The sequence below is a fragment of the Vidua macroura genome, chromosome 6, assembly GCF_024509145.1.
Source record: "Vidua macroura isolate BioBank_ID:100142 chromosome 6, ASM2450914v1, whole genome shotgun sequence".
Taxonomy (NCBI): domain Eukaryota; kingdom Metazoa; phylum Chordata; class Aves; order Passeriformes; family Viduidae; genus Vidua; species Vidua macroura.
Genome location: NC_071576.1, coordinates 44,221,230 through 44,245,501, shown reverse-complemented (window position 1 = coordinate 44,245,501; position 24,272 = coordinate 44,221,230). Strand labels below are relative to the sequence as shown.

At 38.5% G+C, this 24,272-nt stretch overlaps 1 protein-coding gene across 2 annotated transcripts in view; it reads left to right on the top strand.

Moving 5' to 3' along the window:
* Positions 1 to 4,479: 4,479 nt before the first annotated feature.
* The window catches only part of EHF (ETS homologous factor), a 34,029-nt gene continuing 14,236 nt past the window's right edge, over positions 4,480 to 24,272 (top strand). For both annotated transcript variants that reach the window (XM_053980224.1, XM_053980223.1), the window contains exons 1-2: positions 4,480 to 4,554; positions 22,933 to 23,032. In XM_053980224.1, coding sequence (XP_053836199.1) covers positions 22,936 to 23,032 — 97 coding nt within the window. In that variant the 5' untranslated portion in view covers positions 4,480 to 4,554; positions 22,933 to 22,935. The remainder of the gene's footprint in view (positions 4,555 to 22,932; positions 23,033 to 24,272) is intronic.

Below are 24,272 nucleotides of genomic sequence, written 5' to 3'. Positions count from 1 at the left end.
GCTTTTTTGAGTTGGTGGATGTACAGGAATAGCCTTTTTTATCTGCTAGGAAAGCCTTGTAAAGCCAGGAAGTGGAGAACACTTGCTCCAAAAGAAAGCTGAGGGAACAAGGCTCTGCCTCATAAATCCATCATGCAGATTACGATTTGTGGGGAGAGCAGTGGATGTTGTCTCCTTGGACTTCAGCAAGGCTTTCAACACTATCTCCCACAATGTCCTCATAGGCAAACTCAGGAAATGTGGACTGGCTGAGTGAAAAATGAGGTGCATTGAGAACTGGCCGAGTGGCAGATCCCTGAGGGTCATGATCAGCAGCACAGGGTATGGATGGAGCCCTGTCACTGGTGGTGTCCCCCAGGGTTCAATACTGGGCCCAGTCTGGTTTACCTAATTCATCAATGACTTGGAGGAAAGGGCCGAGGCCTCCTCAGCAAGCTCCCTGCTGACTCAAAGCCAGGAGGAGTGGCCCATACCCCAGAGTGCTGTGCCACCCTTCAGAAGGGCTTTTGACAACTTGGAGAGATGGGCAGAAAGGGACCTTCTGAAATTCAACCAAGGCAGGTGCAGGTCCTACTCGTGGAGAGGAATAACACCCTGCACCAGCACAGGCTGGGGGCTGAGCTCTTAGAAAGCAGCTCTGTGGAGAAGGACCTGGGGGTCCTGGTGGAAAACAAGCTGTCCATGGCCAGCAGTGGCCAAGAAGGCCAATGGGATCCTGGGGTGTATTTGGAACCGCATTGCTAGCAGGTCAAGGGAAATGATCCTGCCCCTCTCCTCAGCCCTGGTGAGGCACATCTGGAGTTCTGTGTCCAGTTCTGGGCTCCTCAGGACTAGAGAGACTTGGAGCTCCTGGAGAAGGTCCAGCAGAGGGCTACAGAGATTATTAAGGAACTGGAGCATCTCACTTAGGAGGAAAGGCTGAGGCAGCCTGGCCTGTTCAGCCTCCAGAAGAGAGGAATGAGAGGGGACCTTATCAATGTCTATAGGTATGTGACAGGAGGGTGTCAGAGGATGAAGCCAGGCCTTTCTCAGTGGTGCCAAGCAATAGGACAAGAGGCAATGGGTAGAAACTGATGCACAGAAGTTCCACCTGAAAATGAGGAAGAACTTCTTTATTGTAAGGGTAAACGAGCACTGGAACAGGCTGCCCAGAGAGGGTGTGGAGTCTCCTCACTGGAGATAATCAGGATCTATCTAGACACAGTCCTGTGCCATGTGCTCTGGGATGGCCCTGAAGATTGAACCAGAAGACCCACTGTGACCCTTCCAAGCTTGCCCATTTCATGATTCAGTGATTTGTTGATAAGCTTTAAACTGGCTAACTTTGGTTGAATTTTATTTGGAATGGTAAATAGTACACTAGTAATTTGACAGCCTGTTGTAATCCATCTATGCTTCAAACATAGATGTTCCTGAGCTGTCCAAAGAAAAGGCAGTAATATTTCTGACTATAAATACGAAGTACAGCACTTTCCTTAGCCTTTTTGAATTTGTCAGAAAAACATATACTAGTATGGATGACAATTACTCAAAATTTTGTTGCAAATGCCCATGATGGAAAATTTCAATTTAGCCAAAGAGCTAAAGGCTAAAATTTAGCAAACTGTGAAGAAAAAATTACAAGGTCTTGCAAGCCTAAGTAATGGGCAACCTTAGTAACAGGTGGCATTTGCCTATAACATAGAACACAGCTTGGAAATAGTATCTGTCCTATTTCTTCTGGCTTCTCTAGTGATGTTTTTACAGAAAGTGTATTATTTTCCATCAAAGTTTATGAATCACTTCTCATTTTGTTGCAGCAGAATGAAGGCAGGAATCTCATACTCTGTATTCTCAAATTGCTTGGCATGTCTAACCTACATATCAGCTTTATACCCACCTTTTGATATTCCACTGGAATTTAACAAATGAAGCAGAGATTAATATTAATGAAAAAATAGAAATTTCCATACATTTGTTGTCTGTTTTCATCAGGTGTCAGACATTACAGTGAGAGACGCCAATTTAAGAATCTAGACAGATTTAGGTAATTTCCTTGATGCTTGATGGCTATAATTAAATTAATTCTGGGAATCTGCACTGGCACTTTTGCCATACTGTGATGGTGGCCTCCAAGTTCCTAGTTATAAAGTTTTAATGTTTTCTCTCCCACCTAGAACTGTGTGGGGACCAAATTCATGTTAATTTTGTGGCTACAGTGCAAAGAAGAATATGCAGAGGGAAAGGCCTGATTGTCTCTGAAAGCCACCCGTAATCCTCTCTGTGCTGAACCACATGTAAGTGTCAATAAGCATACTTGGGAGCATGGGGGCAGCATAGTTAGCCAGGTAGGGCAGGAAATTTAGGGAGCCACCACCCTGTGTGGCACCCTGCCTTTGAAAATAGCACAGTAATAAATAATGCATGCTGGTGTGCCGACCAAGCTAGCTTCACCCTGTCCAGACCTGTTGGTATAATGTGCTTTTTTGTCTGTCTGGAAGTATTCTGCGTCTTAGCGACCAAAGCTGTCTCTGCCCTTAGGAGTTGAAACAGAAAAGGCCAAGAGTCACGCAAACAGAAAGTGACATTCCGGTCTCAGTACCACACTGGAACCATTTATCTTCTGCTTTTGCTGATGTCCTTTCTAGCAACAGGAAAATTCTGCTTTCCCTGTCTATGTTGAGATCCAGTGGTCACATCCTCCTGTGGTGCTTCTGCAGCATATAGATGAATTTCAGTGTGATTCTTTAATCTCCCATGTTTTGCTCAGTGGCACAATGTAAGACTTGGGCTACTTCCTAAAGGTATCCTTTCTGGGAAGGAAAGTGCTCTTTACTTCTTGCTAGTTCTTTGCTGCTTAGCTTTTCCTGCTCTGGACTGATTGTTCATGCTGTTATCATGCTAAGGCATTATTTTGATGATGAAAGCCATAAATATTCACCAAGACATGACCTGGTATGCAAATACTTGGACTCAGTGACATGAATGCTTAGAGAAATCTTTAAGTGCTAGGCCTATCAAAATAGTTGCCTAGTTGTCTGCAGGGACAACCTCAGCCCTTGGTGTTGTAAATGCAAGACAATGAAGCTCTCCAAGATGTGTATTTACAGTCTTTCTTCTTTCTGAAGGACAACTTTTTTTGATAGATGAGAATCAATGGAACTTGACATAACCTGGTGAGAAATAATTCAATCTTCCCAAGCGACACTTGTACACAGGAGCACCTTATCTATGTGAACAAAATGAACTTAGTTTTTAATTGGTGTTAGCGTGGATGATAGGAACAAAGGTGACATTCCTTGAGTCTGAGATCCATTATTTATCTTGAAATCAGGTTCAGCATAAATAGTATTTGTGAAATATTTCCCCTACATTGACAATGAGCCTTGCTTAATAATTAATAGTACCTCTGGATGTTGAAGGACAATTCATTTCCTGTGCTTGGTAAATCTAGCACTGAGAACTCTTGTCAGCATCTGTCAGGGGAAGATTTATGATGAGACTTGGGACCAAAAATGAGCAAAGACTAGAAAATTCACTTCACACAGACCACTGAACAGTCACTGAATATTTAGCATTTCTTGGTTTATGCATACAAATTAATGAAACCTCAGAACCTGCCCACATTTTAGTGCATTTTTAACTGTTTCCATGTCGGTACCCTGTTTGACTAGTGAAATAATGAGAAACAGATGAGGCTTCCTATTTTCATTTGGGCACCTGGTTTCCTGCTCAGGTTCATGGTTGCAAGCTGGAGGAGTAACTCACACATGGTCAAGGAAAACTTTGGACTAAGCACATCTACTGATTCGCTGCCCTGCTAACCTGCACATAACTGAACTTTCATACTCAACCCCATATATCCACACACTGGTTATTTTTTCCCTCATTTTGTTTCTTATCTACTCTCAAATACCCAGAGAAGCTGAAAGACCAATAAACCCCCCTTTCATGCATTTTTCAGGATTCTCAATGTAGAAAAGAAAGCCCATCACATGGGCTCACCCAGTCTACCTCCCTGCCAGCACAGGGTTATTCCACACCATGCATCTCCTAATGTTATTTCCAGATTAATTTTAAATTAGGACATTCCTGCTTTTCACTTCTCCCCATTCTAATTATGATATCCCTATCTACCTGAAATAACCTCCATTTAAAAAAGTAAAATAAAAATGAAGGGATGGTCTTAAAAAAACAACTACAAAGAAATCAATCCCTCATCCATTACCAGGTTTTTCTTTTGTTCTGGAGCCACGCGTGTAACCCGGTTAGACCTGTTCTCTTTGAATGCTGAAGACTAAGCTGGCCTTATGCAAACGCTCTCAACCTCATCTTGGTTGTTGTCGTTGCAGATCCAATCAAATGAACAGGAAGTGACCTAAGGAATTCCCCTATTGGCTGCTTGAGTGTTCAGCAAAATGTTTTAAAATTAGTATCACATCCATTTATCTTCACTCCTGGGAGTCTTTAGTTGACATAACCTAGTACCTGTGCTTACCCAACCTACTGTTCTGTAGACAGTTTTCCCATTGCTTCAGTTCAGGATTTCCACGCCAGAATCTGCAGCTAAATGAGGTAAGATGTTTGGGGTATTTAATTTTTTTCATAAATGCACTTCATTTAAAATAACACCAGTGACAATAATAAAAAAAAGAAAAAAAATGTCTGCTGGACTCCTGGCCACCATAACAAGCCTCTCCCTTCCCACTTTGGAACAGCAGCTAAGGTTACTTATTCAAAAGGCTTTTTAATGTTGCACTAAATATTTCTGCTTTCCTGGTTTGAACTTGTATCTTCTATTTAAGTATTTCTGTTGTGTTTATGTTTGAGTGGGGCCAGATCCTGAGAATCTTTTCTTTTATGATGTATCTAATAATATTCCTGGTCCTAAATCTGTTACTTTTGTCAACAGAGTTGCCATCTGTTCAGTAAGACAAGGGGTAAAAAAGTGGACTTTCTCAATGCTATAGAGAGTCCTTATGTCACAGAACCGGAATACACTCCACAATGACCGTGTTTTGGTTCATTTTCGTGATGAGGATGTTGATGGACATGGTGTTTTCAATAAAAAACTCTAAAGTACATTTATAATTTGGCTTGGTTTCAGCCTCAAGGCAATTTCTTGGCAGTTGTGTGGTGAAGGAGGTTCTGCTGATCTTAGTTCTGTCTAAGCAAAAACTGCACAGAACCCAGCTCAGGCACTGGGTAGGTAAATATAGTGTGAGGTCCGCAATGTCTTTGCTTGTTTAATTTGTTTCTGTTCCAATGGTAATTTTATTTTAATAGAACCAGAACTGGCCCCTTAAGATATAGACACAGTTGTTAAGGTAGTTGTAGAAGAGAATGTGAAGAAAAAATTGGTCCAAATCTGTGTTGATTTTGTTAAATATGTGTAATGGACTTAGTGACAAATGTTTGCATTTCACCCTATGAGACATTTTAGGCACATACTTGTGTGTATATTGTTATAGAGTTATTCAATTATATCAGTAATGTGCTTTTTGATTACTTAATCTAAAGGTATATGTTGTGTTTGCTTCTAAAGTACATTCAACTATCCTTTCTTTCCTACCTTTGCCATTTTTTAGTACCAAACAACTATTAGAATTAAACAAGCTCATAATGAGAGAGATATACCTTGAGGTAAAAGTTTCGTTTAGTCATTTTATTTATACTTGTCTCATTTGATGCCGTGTTAAACAGATCTAACATGTACCAGTATTTCCTGCAATTTGTGAAAACTTCAGTAAAATTAAAAAATGCGCTCCTTTAAGTTTTGCTTTGATAGGAAATTTGCAGGGTGTAGTTTCAGCCAGTTGTCTGACATCTATTTTGCACTGTACAAAATATCATAGTAGAAAATATAGCACTTTTATATTTAATGCAAATGCAGAAACTAAAGAAAAAGGCTGCAATTAAAACTAGAAAAACAACAGGATTAAGGTGTTTCACTTACAAATATCATAATGACAGTTTAATTCCTGCCCCATACAATTTTCAAAACCAAGTGATTGTTGCTATCACAACATAAGACTTGCCAGAATTTTTCAGAAATAATTACTTGACTTCAAGTAGAGCATATATTTTAGAAAACTTCCAATCTTGAAAAAAAAGTCCAGAAGTACAGTATGGGAAATTGCCCAGAATGTTTTTAAGTGCCTCAACAATTAAATACCATTCTTCTAAAAATATTTTGTCTCATTTTCAGTCTGACATGGTCTTGCTTTAACATTCAGCCACCTGATTTTGTTGCCTTTTGATGGTTATTGAAACGTTCCCCTGCGTAGGAAATTTCTGTTCCTTGTGTAGTTAGCTGGGGACAAGTCCTTTCTTAGCCTAGTCTCTGATAATTGTGGTAGTCTGAGCTCCAAAGCCTGTTCCTTTTCATGGAGAAACTTGCAGTACAGTGAAGGATCTTAACGTGTTTCACTATAAGCTTTTCCATTCTTTAATCACTTGAATTCTCTCCTCTAATTTTTCAACATTAGCAATGAAATTTGGATGTCAGGATGGATCAGAGTCTGAAAAGTGCCAAACAGAGATATTATGAGTCAATATACTGGGAATTCCAGTTCAGGGGTTTATGAAGTGTGCCCAAGGCTTTCTTAGTGCAGCCATCCTCCAGACACCCTTCTACCCCTTGAGCACTGGTCCTGTATGCAGAGACAAGGTTATCATTAGCAGAGTCAATGTTTCCTTGCATTTAGCATTTCTATTTTTTTCTACTCCAAGTGTCACTTGTAAAGCCTATAACAATGGTAAAAATACTTATTTTCCCCAAGTCCTGATAGTAAAGGCTCTCATCAGATCAGAATATCTCTTTGCTTGCCCTAGCACAACTTAGGTCGTGCTTCACAGCCACCTATAGAGTGACAACCATATATTTACTCCAGTTGTGGTGAGATCAGGTAGTAGAATGTGATCTGTTTTACATGGGATATTATTACCTTCTTGTCACCTGAGAGAATACACTGTGGTATTGCCACAGTAATTTCTTATTAATTTAGATATTCTCGGGGTGTTGTGGGTTATCAGCAGTGGTGGAACAGTTGGGCAAGTGAAAAATTAAATAATTTGGCTCCCACTCAACTTCTTTGACTTTTTTTCATTCCCAATGAATTTTACTGTTAACATCTGTACTTGTTCTGTCTGGGAAGTGCAAAGTAGCAAGCTGCAGTGGAAAGAGATCAAACTAAAAAAAAAAAAAAAAAATCATCCAGAAACACAGATGGAGAGAGATTAGACAGGAAAAAGAAGGATTTTTGTATGTGCGTCTGTGTTCGGACAGCAGTGATGTGTTAGTCTGTTGCATGTCCCACAACAGTTTGCACCAAACTCCCCTGTGAGGATTGAATTCTACACCTGCTGAAGAAGTGTGTATTTATGTACAGTTCTCACAGAAAAGGATTAATGATTTTATTGACTCAGCAAGCTCAGAGAACTGCCCACGAGCCATGACAGCTTTTCAGAATCAGTGCTTAGCTTTCCTTCCTTGTTCGCCCCTTCCACATTTCTTATGAATGTGTTTAACTTAGTGACAAGACCAAGCCAGGAAACCTTCTCACTAACCATAATGTAGCCTGGATCTGTTCTGTGGAGTCTACAATCACATGCTTTCTGTTGCTGTTAACTTGTTCAGATTCAATCCTCACAAAATTGTCTGACCTCTTTCTGCAATACTATGAATACCATCTCTGTGAATTGGGGCAATGACCTACTGTACGGAGAGACAGGTTGGAAAGTGGGTGCTCCAGAACAGATCTGTCTGGCTTAAAAATTCGTCAGTGTGCTGAGATCAACATACTGATAGAGATGAATGACCCTTTCTTAATCTGAGGGCAATGTGCCCACCCTTGGTAGAATTTTCTGGTCTTACAGAGCTCTCTTTCTCATCAGCCTTTCTACAACTGTGAAGTAGGTATTCTTGCTGAGGTATAGGCATTCCTGCAACAAGCAGCACATAAAAAGAAAACGGCCACAAACTTAGTTGTCATTTGTCATTACTAATAACACACAATATTAGGATGTGGTAGAATAAAATATAAAGGCTTTTTTGTTTTTTTCATGTCCACAAGGAAATGAACAGAAACACTATTTTTGTACCTAGCATAGTTGGTGATGTTTAATGAAGTGTCTGTCCCATCTCACAGCTTCACTACTACTGAATTTCAGCAATAAGCTCATGGAATTTTCTTCCTAATAGTAAGTGCCTTGTGAGCATTGATGAATTTCAACACCATCTTCAGCAAAGCGCTCTGGCTTCAGCTGCTCAGCCGGTGTCCAAGGGCACTTCAAGATCTCTAACCACAAATGGCTGCATCTCTCCCTCACTGTCCCTGCCTCAGCACACTCTGCAGCTTACATGTATTATGGTCTCTGATGATCCCAGGAAGAATTTCAGTAAGTTTTCGAGAAAAGGGTATATTGTAAACTTGGTAACAGTGAAACTCACGAGTAATACTGCTGATCAAAAGGCTAAGAAAGAAGGATTTCTTCTCACAACTGGTACATAAAGAAAGCTAGGATTAATTTGGTTTTTGAGGAAGTCATCAGGAGTCTTAGCATGAGAGCTCCTTTGAGCTCTACTGGGGATGCAGTTGGCACCAAATCCCTCATGAATGCCTAGAATACTTGGGGCTTTTGTTGGTCATTGGTCTACAGACAGGGGAGAATGAGTAAACATGGAGTCATGTAGCCAGTGGAGCAATTGACTGGCATTTGGCATTTTGCATGTCTACCTCTGAGGAAGAGCCCTCAAAGGCTGCCTTTCCAGAAGCTGACATTGCACATGGTTATCATTACCTATTCCTCTGCTGATCTTGTGAAATGTGCTTCACAGGAAAGAGTATGAGATCTAGTAGACAGAACAGCCAACTGGAGCTGGGTAGTCACTGGTAATAGACCAAATAGATGGGGTAATAAAAGAGAAATGCTTTGTGGTGGTGGAAATAAATAATTTTACCTAAAGGAGCTAAAAAAATGTAGAATAAAAGTTCCTGCCTATTATGGAGGAAGGATACAGACATAAATATTTGAGATATTTTCTCAACTCACAATCAGATGTAGCCAGAATAGTCTCCTAGGCCCCTGTAAGTCTGTAAGGATTAAGCAACTATGTGTAAAAATGTATTCTATTGCCTAAATTAGTAGTGCCATCACAAGAAGAATTGGTTTTGTTTTTTAAAACCATTCTAGGTTTTTTTTCATTTAGCAGTGAGTAGTTAACTAATTTATGTTGCTATATAGTTAAAGACCCTTGAAAAACTGCCCAAGATGCTATAGGCATCAGGAATCAGACTAAGTCCATGATACAGTGATTACTCCCAAACTTTCTTAATGATTTTTACTGCAATATGTAATTATTATTACACAATAGTTTAAAAGCTTGCATCTTGATGATGCATTTTCAAAGTATGCTTGGTTAAGCAATTGTCTCATAGATTGGAGGGGCTTTATCAGGGAGTCAAATTCTGACACATTCAAGGGTGCTGTTCTCATCTCTTTTGCAGTGAGATCTAACATGGTACTCACATAAAAGACTTAATATTCCCAGGCACCTGCCCTGACAGAGGAAGATGAAAATGTTTTAGAAGACTGAATTAATAGGTGATTAGATGAGTAAGATATCCTTATAGACTTATCAAAATTGGAATGTACAAAATGAAATAGATGCAGTTTTTTCGACATTTAGTGACTCGCAGATACCCTTACCCTCTCTTAAGACTTTTAATGATGGAGCTTTAATACTTTGTAACAAAAGGTAGAAACTTCCTTTCCTTCTTTAAAATCTTAAATGATTAAATATGTTTGGACGAGAGTCAATCGCATATATTTATTTGTCTGCCTGTTGCTGATTCCAACAGTCATAACAAACACCTTGCTCTAAGTACATGGAATTATAGATTAATTTAGGCTGGAAAAGATCTCTAAGATCATTGAGTCCAACCATTAACTCAGCACTACAGAGTCTACCACTTAACTGTGTCCCTAAGTGCCATATCTATGTGTATTTTAAATATCTCCAGGTGTGGAGACCCTGCCACTTCCTTGGGCAGCCTGTTCTAATGCTTGCTTACCTTTTCGGTGAAGAAATGTTTCCTAATAGTCAGTTAAAACTCTCCTGGTGCAATTGGAGACCATGTTCTCTCATGCTGTCACTTGTCACCTGAGAAAAGACACTGACACCCTGACTTCTTTCAGGCAGTTGTGGAGAGTGATAAAGTCTCCTCTGAACCTTTTTTTCTCCAGGCTAAAAAACGCCAATTCCCTCAGATGCTCCTCATAACACTTGCAAATCCCTTATCTCCTTCACAGGCTTTCTTCCCATAGCTTTTAAAAGAGGAATTAAACTTTTTTTCCCAATGTCAACCAGTTCTGTTTTCTAATCTGCACAGCTCATTGATTGAATCCTTTAAAATGCACAGCTATTGGTATTTGGCATGTCTGTTTTGTCAGTAGGTATATGTGAGTGGCTGGCATTGTCTTGTAGAGAGTGAGGGGCTGTTCATGCCAGGAGTCCTAGACTGAGCTGCTTTCCACTTCCAGGCCTGCAGGTTTTGTCCTGTGCTGCAGTAGGGTTTTTTTGCAGGAACACGTGCATGGCCTGAGAGCCCAGGGCTGCCCTTCCCCAAACTGTGGACTATAAGCAGCAGATCAAAGCTTCCTTATGCTATGAAACATCTTCAATCTTTAAAAATCTAATGAAGATTTAATCATTAAAGGTAAAAAGAAAAGAAGAAATTCCCCAGCACCTGCAAATAGCTGTTATAAGGATCTCTGATAATACTCCTTTCTCAGAACATTGTTAAAATAGGTATAATTCCATGGTAAAAAAATCTATTTTTGAGGAAAATAGTTGTTTGAAATAGTCTGGAAATATTTTTATAGATTTTGTTGGGGAAATCTCTTCCAGTTACATTGATGACTGAGATACATATCAGTTCAGGGGAGCAAAAAGAACTGGAGGAAGAAAAGTTCTTTTTCTTATTTCTGACTCCTCCAGCCTCCCTCCCAGATACTCTGCAGTCAGTGTAAGACCTGGCATTCTTCTGCCACAGATACTTGAAGATGATATTTTACTCTGTTTTACTGGTTACAGGATTATGGTGTATTGAAGAAAAATTAATTGTCCTGGTCAGTCGGTCTGACTAATTAAAAGGCAAAAAATTAAAGAGAGAGGGGAAAAAAGGAAAGAAAAATTAAAAAAAAAAAAAAAGTAAAATAAATAAGCAGGAAGATGAAGAATAGAAGTGTTCAGTGAAAAAGAAAGAATGGGATCACAAACTTCACATCCTAGTTTGGTTTTGAGGCTGCCTGCATTTCAGGATTAGCGTGGCTGGGCTCTACAGAGGGTTCCCTGGTCACCATGTGCACAACAGCCATGTTAGGCAAGTTTATTGCTCCCAGCGCAGCTGCTCTGGGGTGATTTTGCTGCCTGTGTTCCTCAGTTTTATGCTTCATGTTTCTGTCTTTCACAAACAATTCCACATAACAGAGTTGCACATTTGATCCTTGAACAACTTGAATATAAGTTTTTACATGTCAGTTGATTCCCTGTTGCCAGGGAACTTTATTTTAAAAATTCCTTTCTTTCATTGTGATTAAAAGAGAAAATAAAAATAACCCAAAACCCAACCAACAAAAAAAATTCTAAACCACACAAGCAAACAAAACCCAGCCAACCAACCAGAAAACCCAAATAAACAAACAAACAAACAAACAAAACTGAAGGAAGGAAAAACCTCTGTAGAAATAGCCACAGTTCCACAGAACTGAAATTTTGAATTTCAGCCAGCTATGCTTAGGAATCCTAGCTCATTTTCAGGATCATACATAGGCCAAGGGCAGCTTTTTTGATTTAATACTTCAAGTGTAGGTTTAATTGTTTGGCTAACTTATCATTCAAATCTCTACTAGTCATATAATAGCCATGATGCATAAAATAATCTTGTTTTCAGTCTGAACAGGTCTCTTTTTTTTCCTTGAGAATTCTTTCTCTTGTTGAATACCTTCTCTCTGCCCTCAAAAAAAAACCACATTCAACCTAACTCATCTGCATGTTGAAAGATTTCCCAGAGACGTGATGCAATGGATAGCAATGGAGCTTGAGCTGGAAGATATGAGATGGGCTGACTTCTCCATTGACTTGTTACGTGTCTTAAATGAATAATTCCAGCTCAGTGTCTCAGTTTTCCTATTTGTAATGTGGATGCATTGCTGGTTCCTTCCTTCATTTCTATGTTTCTATGCTATTTACTGCCTTTGCTGTGTGTGCGGACTCTTCTGCTCTGTGGTTGTCAGTGTTTCAGTTCTTCCATCACCATAGATACCATTAGAGTAAACGAACCCTGCAGGCTTAATTTTCAGAAGAACTTAAAAGTAGCTCAGTTCCCAGCTGAGTACTTGCTTCTCATGGATTCGATGTTATTTTTTTTTCCTGTGAAATTGTAAATGAAGAGATGGAGTGTGTGTGGGTTCATGTGGGAAAGCAAACCCTTCCAGAATTTCAGGTTTTCTTTATCTCTCAAGAAAGTTACTTTACTGTTTACACTTAATTTGCTGCTTTTTCCTAGTAATTTTTGAACCACCGTGTCTTAGCTGGTTTTTCTTTATGTATTTTGTATGATACTTCTGACTTTAGTCTTAGAACAGAGTGTTGCTTTGACTGGTTCCATTGATGGAAAAGAATAGTATTGAGCTCTTTTCTGACACCAGGTTATTCTGTAGCAAAGGATAGTTTGTGAAACAGGAGAGAGTTCACATAATAATTGAAAGCGCCCATTTGTACAAAACCAATGGGAAAAGCTGTACCGTCAAACCAGCCCCGGCTGTTGAGGCAGATGCCTGACTTTGCTTTTTTTGTTTATATTCCAACAAATCAAAGCTGACCTGTGTTGTTATCGGACTAGAACAGCAGGTGCAAAAAAATAACTCTGCTGCCAACTCAAACGAAAGGGTAAGACTAATACCCTCTGGGAGGTATTGAGGAGATAACAGAGAGCCATGCCAGCAACTGAATTAACGGCTCTATTTACGGTGGGTTTTACTTAATAACCTGCTCCTTACACTGACACATAAATACTCCATTGTATTGTTTAATGCAGCCACTGGAGAAATCAATGGAAACAGGATGGGCAGCTCGTGCTGTGCCAGGTGAGAAGGAGCAACGCCACAGAAGCGTTGCTCTTCTAACCACAGGCAGAAGGGAGACAAGGAAGGTGGGAAGGTGTTTTTGGCTTTTACAGAAGTGAGGAGACGTTGTTTCCCACAACTTCTTGACTTACCTGTAGCAAATGGCTACAGAGCAAGGAAACCTTATTCCCCTATTTTCTGTTTGCTTTAATAAAGGCAGTGAGTATAAACAGGTGGTGGCATATATGTAAAGTACTGTCCCAGTGACATGTGGCTCTGGGAGGCTCACAGTCCTGGGAGCAAGGGGGAAGCAAGCCTGCTGCTACATCAGCGGTAAAGTAGACAGCCCTTGTGCAGCCCCTGGAGTGGGATGCCAGGGAAGTGGTCTTACAATCTCTTATTCTTTTCTCAACAAATACAATATGAAGAAACTGCATGGATACAACTGGGCTCCAAGTAAATGTTTACCAAAACCACACAAATGTGAAAGACTGTATGGTAGTAAAAGTAATGGTCTGACAGCAGCTTTCTGAAATGGTGTTGGTGAGTCCCACCGGGCTTTTTCAGTGATAGCCAAAAATGTGGGGACAATTTCCTTTGCAGACAGAGATTCATCTTGGGATACTTGGTAGTCTGGGGAGGAGTGCAGGGCAAGCAGGCATCCTGGATGAAGCTATCACATAGGTGGGATCAGCAAGTCCCAGCTTGGTACTAGAGTATGTGGTAGAGGAGTTAATAGCAAAATAAACCTTCTCTGTGATCTCTGCAGAATGACTCTTCCCACCATGAACCCTGCATTAGCTCTACTACATCTATCCCATCAGCAAAAAAGTGTGATCATATTGTGGTTAGTCAGGCAGTGGGTTGTAACACGGTATAAATACTTCTTTCAACCAGGCTACATCTCCAGAAAGCTGCATAGCTTAGCATAAAATTCTTTGTGCTTAATTTCCAGCTTCTCTGCCCTAGCTAATTTGTGCTGCGGCCCTCACATATTTAATGAAGAAGCACAAACAGTTTGTTGACTGAATGAATCAATTAATGTAAAAAGTAGTAGTCCAATGGGAAAATTTGCACATTCCCTAAGACACTTCACTGTTTTGGGTCTCCATCCCACGTTCCTTAGTCTGTTTGCTTCTTGCTCAGAAACTAGCCCTAAAGAGGAACCTTGCAGTTTCCATGTAGGTGCCCTTTATTCAAATAAAATATATTAAACAGAGTTCAGAAAAAGTAAAAGAGAGAAAACGCAATTGTGTTTAGTTTTGTTTTGTTTTTTTTAAGTAGGCAAATTAGTGGTTGTTACTGTTGAAAACCAGACAAAAGTCCCATAACAAAAGAAAAGTGTTGGTGGTGATAGTGGTTAAAGTGAACTTCCACATGAAATACTGGCTGCTGCTGCAGCATATATCTGAGTGGCTGTTATGTCAGCACCGAGTCAGCATCTAATGAGAGCCAAACATGAATACAAACACAATTATTACTGTTATTATTGTCATTATTCACTAACAACTGAAGAGTCACACAGGCTATATTAGCAGTATGGAAAACATTTCCCTTAATACGCTGTTAGTCTTTAAAGCAATGCAAAGAGAAGCTGTCGTGGAAGGTAGAGGGAAGTGGTTGGGGAACCAGAGCCAAGGGAGAAGGAGAAGGTGTTAGAACATGATGGTAATATTTTGTTAGCTGATGAGGTTCATGCGTAATTATAGACGTGTGGCTTGTCAAGTTACAGGGCCATCTAGAGCGCTTTCTGGCCATTTGTATATTTAGTGTATTGTAAGCAAAGGAAAGGTGTTTAGCAAAAGGAGATTAGGGAGATGAGCTGGCTCCTGGTTAGAGGAAGGATGTACCAGAGAGATAGGAAGGACATGAAAGGAGGTGTGGAGTTGTTCCATGAGGTGTGGTATTAAGTGCTGAAATAAGAATAAAGAGCAAAGGCAGTTTTTCCCATTATTGTGTTTCCAAGACTCTGTATCCCTGGGGCTAGCTTGATGAATCTATGGTAAATGACTTCTAAATATTCAGGAAAAAATGGCTGACCCAAATTATCATGAACTTGCTGAGGTGGTGCAGACAGACAGCAATGAAAGCATTGCTATACACCAGTCAAAGCCAACTCTGAAAAATAAAAAAGAAAATAGCCCACTTACTTTTGGCCAGTTTTCAGTGAATCTATCTACTTGTTCCAAACATCCTAAGAATGCATTACTGCAAATATAATCCAAATATCTGTCACAAGAAATAAAATCTTTTCTTGACTCACTTTTGTATCAGCTCTATGACAGCTCTTTCACTAATATTATTATATGGATCTGTGCACGGAACTTTGGCAAAAAGGAGGATGAGGTTTTTAACAGTAAAATAAACTATGATATTATTCTTTTCATGTTCAAAAACTAGTGGCGTGACAAGAAGGTGCACATCTAGCCTGTGATGTGACAGGAAAATATGGATCTGAAACACCAGTTCCTAGTTAAGTGGCAGGTTGCATTTCACTGTTTTCTCTGCTAAAGTCACATGACAACGGGGAAAATTTGAAGTACAAGCCCTTGGTAGTTAATGCTGTCAGACACATCTATGCCTTGAGGATTCTCTGTTCACAATCTGCCTTCTGTTTGCTTCTGATTTAGAAAAGCAAACAAACAAAAAACCTCTTTTAAAATTCTTCCTTCTATTTTCATTTTACTAATGAGTACCTTGAAAATTGAAGTCAGTTCATAGGAAGATTATTGGGGGAGAAAAGGGGTCAGAGAAAAACAACCTATGAAACTTTGCATATCATCAAGTAATTTTTTTTCCTTGCATTCATAAAGTGAACTTTGTTCTCTCTCAAAAAGGAAACTGAACTATGGCTTTGTCTTTAAATTACATCGTTTAAAGAGAGATAAGAACCAAACCCAATCCCTGGAGCAGAGGGATAGCTCAGATACAGATCTAGATCCTAACTTTTCTACCCAAGGTTCTCTTTAGTTAAAATACATATGCAAGATTTTGAAGCATCCCTATGAACATGTTTAAACAACCACCACATATCTCTTACAAAAGTTGCCTTGTAGTGCATCATGAAAATAACATCTTTAGTAATAAAATATTCCAATCAAGCTTTATTTGATTTTGTTTATCACGATCCTATCTGTAATGTAGGTATATGTTAAACATTCCTTTCCTATTCATCTTCTTTTTTCTGGTCTTTCAGTTTACCTTCGTATATACATTTAATGTACAAGGTTCAAAGAAAACAAAAGAATAAACCAAAGTCTTCCTTTCCAAAAGCCCACAACAGTAAATGTTCAAGGTCTCAATATAGTCTCTCCGAGAGCTCACCAGTTTTGCACATATAAAAGTGGGTTTATGCATATGAACCACAGCTCTATCCTCCAAAAATACCAAAGCATAGATTCATGCACTTCAAAGGGGTGTAGTAGGAAATAAGATTAGCCCTAAAGACCAAAACCAGAATCTTGAATACTAAAATTTTGGAGATTATTTAGAAAATTTTCTTATAAAAATGATTCTTTGAACTTTATAGTCATAATGTGATTCAGTAACCAGATTTTGTTACTATGGCCCAAAGGCACGTGAGATGGACTAAAAATGAAATGCATCAAATGCTTGGTATGTTTTACAACAAATACCGAGTGTGATCAGAGTGTTTCTTCATATGAACTTTCTTCAAAGATTTCTAAGACTTTTTCAGTTCTCTTAGTGGTGAGTCTTGAGGTTATCATCAAACAGGTCAAGCTGCATAGACTGTCACCTGAATGGTACCTTACAGGCCTCAGCAAAGTGGTCCAAAGTTGAGCTTTTTGTTGTGAAACAGATGCCTGTGTGTAATCAGCCTGCAGATGAGTTGTTTCTTTTGAGGCTTCTCTCAGCTCTATAGGCACTATAGGTATGGAAACAAGGAAGTGCGTGCTAGCTACAACTGAATCTACGTGGCCAGAAGAGATGCTAACACACTGCAGAAAAGGTCACATCTGAAAGTGAGCCATGGCAAGGATGATACCTTATGTGGGAGTCTGACACAGACACCAGGCATGAATCTGAGACCTTTGCAAATTAGACAGATAGAGATCACGGGGCAATCTTTGGGTCAGCCATGGCTGTATGTATAGACACACTGCCTCAGACTAGGACCCTGGAGCCCTGGTAGGAATGCACATTAAATGAAAGGGAATAAAAAAACCCCATAACAGAAGACCCAAAGCTCACAGTAACATGCAAACAGGCTTTCAACATTCATATATTAAGTTTGTGCCTGCCCTTACCACCACTGGAGATGTAAAATAGCTGGGTGGAATGCAAAGCAGCTAATTGATCATATACATTACAAGTACAAAGCATTTATGTTTCCAAAGCAGCTGTATGTGTAAAACAAGCCCACATGCTATGTCCGACGTGTCCTTTGTGATGTCTTGAAAACTCTGCCCATTTAATAGTCTTTTGATTTTTCGAGAAAAGGATTAAAAATCCAGATTTTGTTACTCTTCAGTTACAATTATCACTTGGTTTTATTTATTTTAGATTACTGTATAAGTCTTTGACTGTAATCCAAGATGCAGTAATGATCTAAAATATTTAACATACTCTGTAGATACTTGTTCCATAAACTCCAAGCCCTGAAAAGCAGGGATTGTGTCTTCACTGTGTACATAACACACTTCAAAGAAAATAGGCCCAGGTGAAATCTACATTTGAAGTTCAGCCATGATGGTAAAAGGGGAAAAATGGGGAAGAATCCCATAGATAAATATGCCAAAAGAGATCCACCCTTTTGGACATGCCAGGAGGAGCTGCACTGAGCTTGTCTCAGCTAGAAGTCACTCTTAGACTTTGCATAGCTTACAGGTGGAGTCATGGCTTAGTAGTTTCAGTCTGTTTTGTCCTAGACATCGTTGTTGTGTTTTGCGCAGAGTGCGTGGCTTTACCAGAGGGAGGGCTGGGGGCCCCTTCCCATGTGGATGCCCCCTTCCCCCATGGATCCCTTTCTCTTATGGGCTCCCCTTCCACGCCCCCTTAGTTCACTTCAGAGTTGTGTCCATGAGCAACCATACAAATTGATATCAGAACAATAGCTCTGGTTGTACTACTTCAGGATTCAAGCACTTTTTCTGTACCGCTTATTTGCCTTTCCTGTGTTTGGAATTTTCATGTAATTTAATATAAGCTGTTCTCGAAAGATTCTGGTTCAAAGAAAAGAGAAACTCTTTATATGGTCATTAAGATTCATTGGGTTGAATGTGGAAATGGGGATCAGAGTAATTTATTTTCAGAGCACACCTGTAGTGCAATAAAATAATTCGCATAGAGTGCACTATACAGTGTTCAAGGTTCAAGGATTTGTAAATATGTTTTTCTGTAATGCTGGGTTTGCTCCACAGGCAGGCCATGGCTCCTTGCTCTTTCCATTACCCCTATTTACTCAGAGTGGTGAGGTGGTCATGGAAGAGAAAAAGAGCAGAGCAAATGACCTGCTTCTACTGCCAACTTGCTGGGTTGTGGCTCAGCCAAAGCTCCTTGGGACTCCAGTGAGAGCTTTAACTAAGAGAGGCCTTCAGGGTTTGGTCTTAAAATACCACCTGATAGAATGAATGTTGGTGAATGGCTTTTTTTTTTTTTAATGCATTAATCCCTTCTAATAGGACTCTCTCTAGAAGGAATTTTGCTGAACACCAGTGCACAACTATATCTAACAGTGCTGGCTGAGTAAAGCGTTATTTGCATAGTGCTATAACTCCAGAGACAGCACCTCTTCAGAGGAACATAATGGGAACATATGTCTGCCATGCAGACATAGACATGTATGTGTGTATGTCTATAAAAATACATGTGATTATATATTCAAATGATGTTTCATCCGTGCTTTCATTTATAATGTACCATGTCATAGTAGAGGGAAAGAACTCAAGATTTTTAAATTTTATTTTCCAAAATATTAGCTCAGCTAGAATCCCTTTTAATATGGTTTCTAGAGGAAATGAGGCTTTCATGGTAATTCCGTGTTTTGGCTTTTACATATGGCCTGTAAGAATCTTTGAGTTTCATCACCAATGTTAATTAAATTTGATACGGGGGTACAAGTTCCAGAGATATGAAGTTTTTACAAGATTAATAAAAACTGGCTGCCAAGTACAGAAGGAAAATCCATTAATACTCGATCTGAAAGAAAGAGTGATGCTTGAGCTCACTGCTTTGAGACAATGAGATATTATGAATGCCCCAACCATGGGAAAAACTTCAATCAGCACTCACATCTTACTAGAGACTAGAGAATTCAACCACAAGATACACATTCATAGGAAACCAGGCTTCATTAGTTCCACAATTCACTTTGACACATGGAATATAATTAAAAGAAAACTGAACATCTTATGTGTCCTTCCCCTTGAGGTTTCACACCCTTTAACCAGGTTTGTCTGTACACTGAGGAGATTTGAGCATTTGGCCCTGGACTAATGAGGAACATGCTGCTTCCAATATCCTGACACAGGTTATAAGCATTATACTGCTATAAGCATAAATCTTCCATGAATTTTTAGCAAAGAAAGGCATATACAGGATGACATGAAGAAAATCCCAGTTTGATTTTCATACAGAAAATACTGTTGAGCATAATGCTGTATGCTTCCAAGCAAAGGTGTGGAAGTTGTTAGTAGGACTTTGTAATCCTCCTGAACAAAGTGCTAGAATGATTTCCAAAGAAGGAACACCCTTGCATTAAGATAAAGAAGGTGACCTGAAAATTTTCAAGACACCAAAAAACCTGTTCCTTCAGTAATACACAGAACTTTGGCAAAGTTTAAGTTAAAGCTAAATCCAGTCCTTCTTCTGTGATTAATGTCATATTGTAAATTCTCCTTCTTAGGCACAATTGTTCCTACAGGTGATACTAGAAATTAATTTAGTTATTGAGGTTGAGATAATTTATTTAGCTTCCAAAACTGGAATGATTGATTCATTAAATTGTAAAGGAAGTTCCATGGACATTATTTGAAAATAATATTAATGTTGTTCAGGGATACAGTGAAGAACAACTATCTGCTAGACTGCGACAGGGAAAGGACATTTTAAAGGAAAATAACTAAAATCCAGATCTCAGGAAGAGGCTGTCAGAGATCTTCTTTTCAGATCTCTAATGTGCATTGGTTTTAGTTACTGCATGGGGTGGAAAAACTATGCAAGACACATGATTTGGTTTATTTAATTTTACATAGCTTCAGTTGCCATAAAAAAGTGTCATAGGAACTTTTGGTTTGGAAATTCACCTGATTAGTAATGAAGAAGAAAAGAATTAACTGAATTTTCAGGACAAAATTACACAGAAATAATTTCAGTTCATATGCACATTTTCCCAGACATACTTGTAAGCCATTTGCACAAGTTATTAAATCTGTGTAGAATTCCAGAAACTACAGAAGTTGTGGAATACAAAATGACATAACACAATTACTTTTAATTCTGAGATAACTTCTGAAAATGTGAATTCAGATCAATGGATTTAAGTTATGAAGTGAATATTATAATTTTTTAAAAAGCAGTAAATTCAACTACTAAGTTTCTAAGTGTGTTTTCCTAATCCTCAATTTTATTGTTTCCCCAGAATAGATGGTATTTTACCTCACCTCTATTTGATACTGTAATAAGGTCTTTTTCATGAGTATTTCCTTCATTCATACCTAATTGTCTTTAATGATTGAAACCAAATTTAAAGATATAACTTGATACATCATCAACCTTTACAGCCTCAGAAGTGTATGTATTGACTGTCAAACATACATTATTGCTTAAAAGTTCTTACACATCAAGTATATAATTTATATACGCTACAGGCTGAACATGTTTATAATCATGAGATTGAATTAAAATGCTTCCTCACACCTTCTCACTCACAATACTAAATCACTTGGCCTTTACACAGGGCTGGAAAAAGTCTTCTAACTTGTATAAATGTACTGACTGATGTGATAATCATCTTTCATTTGGCCAGAATGGGACAAGAAGTATCTCTCTCAATTGTTAATGTTCTATAATCCAATATATCTACTATGAGAAATTAAATCCTCCTTGCTAGTGGTCACTGAATCACAGATTGGCTAGAATTAGAAGAATTAGAAGTGGAAAGTGACTGACAAATCATCCATGGTTTGATTTTGCCATTCTGTGTAGCTACCAAAAAAAAAAAAAAAAAAAAAAGCCCTAAACTACTTTAAGTATAAAGTACCATTCTCTGTGATAAACTTCCTAAGGCTTTGGCTTTTTAAGCAGTTGCCAGTAACCTCTCTCCCTTTCCCTCTCTAAATACATTGTGGGGGTAGAGGGGTGCAGGGAGGAGGGGGGAAGAAATAGATACTTGTAAGTTTTAAGTTACATGACTTATTTTAAATGACAGAAGAAAATACAAATCCAGGTAATTTTCAGACTGCTTCTTTAAAAATAAGGCTGTAAGTGTTTCTATTGACTCCTTCTCTTTTACCAAAAAGGTTGCTGGCATGAGCTTGTAGGGGGTACAGATGTGCTCTCAGTGGATGTTTTTTCACTGGCCGCAGTGGATAAACAGCCAAGACCAGTGATTTTACCCTTCACAAGTCTATTTTGTATTTCATAACCTTTTTAATTCTAGGGTGAAGTCTAGTTGCATGCACATGCCATCCTGATGTCTAATGTTTTGTTTTTACAGACTTTGTGGCTTTCAATATTTTTGAACAGGGGTTTGGTTTCCTTTTTTCCCCCCTGTGTATATAAGAATTACAATCCAAAGCCTTTGTAATGTTTAACAAATTACTTTCCCAATGTCCTTACAAATATCTTTGGTTATTATGTATATTTTTAAGCTTTACAACTTCACACCACTGAAAGATAATGTAAAACATGAAGAATACCCATCACTAGGGAATTTTGTATACTTTCATTGGAATGATTAAGCATGGGATAAATGTAACATTTTTCTAGAATGTCATACAAGTAGGTTTTTTGTTTTTAAAGTATAAAAAAAGTAAAGGACAATTTTACTCATGGTGCTAACGCTAAGATACATGGAAAGGAAAGTTTGCGTAAAAACGGGAATGCTGTCTTGGGGGTGGTGTCACTCCAAAATATTGATTCTGTTACAACAATGGCTGTCTCATTTACAAGATTGTTGACCATCTGATTTTTTTGGTGGGTTGAAATGTATGATTTGTGATATTTGTTACCAAGAAGTGTTATAGACACTGCTGACACAGATCAGATAAGAAACTGGGTCAGCTGACAAGATATTCTCTGTAAGGCTATCTTCCTGTAACATTATGTGTATCCTTCTGTGTGAAGGATTTTCTGAGCATGACTTGTAGTCTACCATATAGTTTCATTTGCAATTATTGGAAACTTCTTTCTCTCTCTCTCAAAAAAAAAAAAAAAAAAAAAAAAAAAAAAAAAAAAAAAAAAAGAACTTGTTTAAATCATATTTCTCTTTAAAGCAGAAAAAAAAAGTAAAACTATTTAGTATTTAATTTCTCAAAGCTTGGCAGTTTTCATGTATTGCTCTGTCAGGAGCCTTGTCTTTTCATTCGGCTTCTTTTTTGATTACAGATTATTCATTTATGGATAGGCAGCTGTAGAAACTTGCTTCTTGCGTATGCAAATTAATCATGGTAATGTTTATCATAAGGAGATTTTGTGGCAGTGGAAAAGGGGTTGTGTTAACATGTTCTTGATTTCAGTTGTATCTTCTACAAATGGAATTGGCCTCCTTGCTTCACCTTCAGTGGATTTTTTTTTTTTTTTTAACATTTACCTCTTGGACTAGACACTGCTCACTTAGCAAGCTGTTTGATTCACTTACAGATCATGATTTTGGAAGGAGCTGGCAGGATGAGTATCAATTCCAGCAGCAATCTACTCCACCAGCAGCCTTCCTGGACAGATGGATATTCCACATGCAATGGTAGGAGGAATTCAACTGCCCTGAGTCGTATTCTTTTTTGGGAGGCCGGGGGACAGGGGCTGCTACACCTTTAAGCATGTACGAGTATTATTTTTCAGTAGTACTAATTTACCGGAGTTTCACTTCTGGTAAGAAAACTTTTCATTTGTTACTTCATTTGTAAAAAGCTGAACTTGCAATAGGGACCAATTTATTGTTCATTTCCTTACTGGCTGTCTTTCTTAAAATTTAATGGTGTTGAAAGTGCCAGAAGATCTCTCTTCTCAGTCCAGAATTCTTTCTCTCGTAGCTTTACCCCTCGTACTTCCTCTGAACAAACATTACTGTTTAATTCTAATCACCCCTCTGGCTTTCCAGGGGAATAGTATTTTTGGTCCTTTGCTGTATTTGCTTTTTTGGTTCAAATTACTAGATAGCTTTTTAATTAGACTGGCATTAGAGCACTAGGTAGCTTGTGGCTTGTGATTTTTTCTTTTTTTCTCCTTACTGTTTTTTGATTATATATCTGGGTATATAAAAATGTATTCATATATATTCTCTCACTATAAAAATATATATAAACCTATATCTCTATAGGTGCTTGATGTAATTTTAGAATTCTTTTCATTATTCAATGAACAGGTAAAACTTAAAATCTAAGCGGACAATCATATGCTGCTCTTGTCCTTCTGATCCAAATAGTACTACAACAAAATTTAAATTAAAGTTCCCACTTAATGAAATGCTTATACTTTTTTATGTGTAATTTCTAAATACACATAATACAGGAATACATCAGCATGTGCTTAATAAATGTGCCTGTTTTTTTATAACAGTGTCATACAAAAAAAAAGTCATGCCTGAGTTTTACTCTTCCACAGGATTTCATGGAGGGAAATGGTGGGGGTCTATATCAAATTTTCAGGGTGAAACCCCTCAGGATTTACTTATGTTTTAGAGGGACAGGAAGCTCAAAGCTCAGACCAGCCTGCACAATAATTCACCACTACACATACTTTTACCTAAGCTACTTTCTCCTCTCACTAAAGTATCTTTGCTTACATTAAGATTCTTGTGGCCTTTGAAATCACTTTACTCTTCTGAAATGATAAGAATACAAATCAACCTCCCTTTCAGGGATATTTGACAGCTACAGCAAACCTTTTTTCTCTGACATACCACACTTTAAATACTTTCCACACTCATTCCCCAAATCCTTCGATGGGAGGATGAGGAACAGAAACTCCCTACATTACTTACA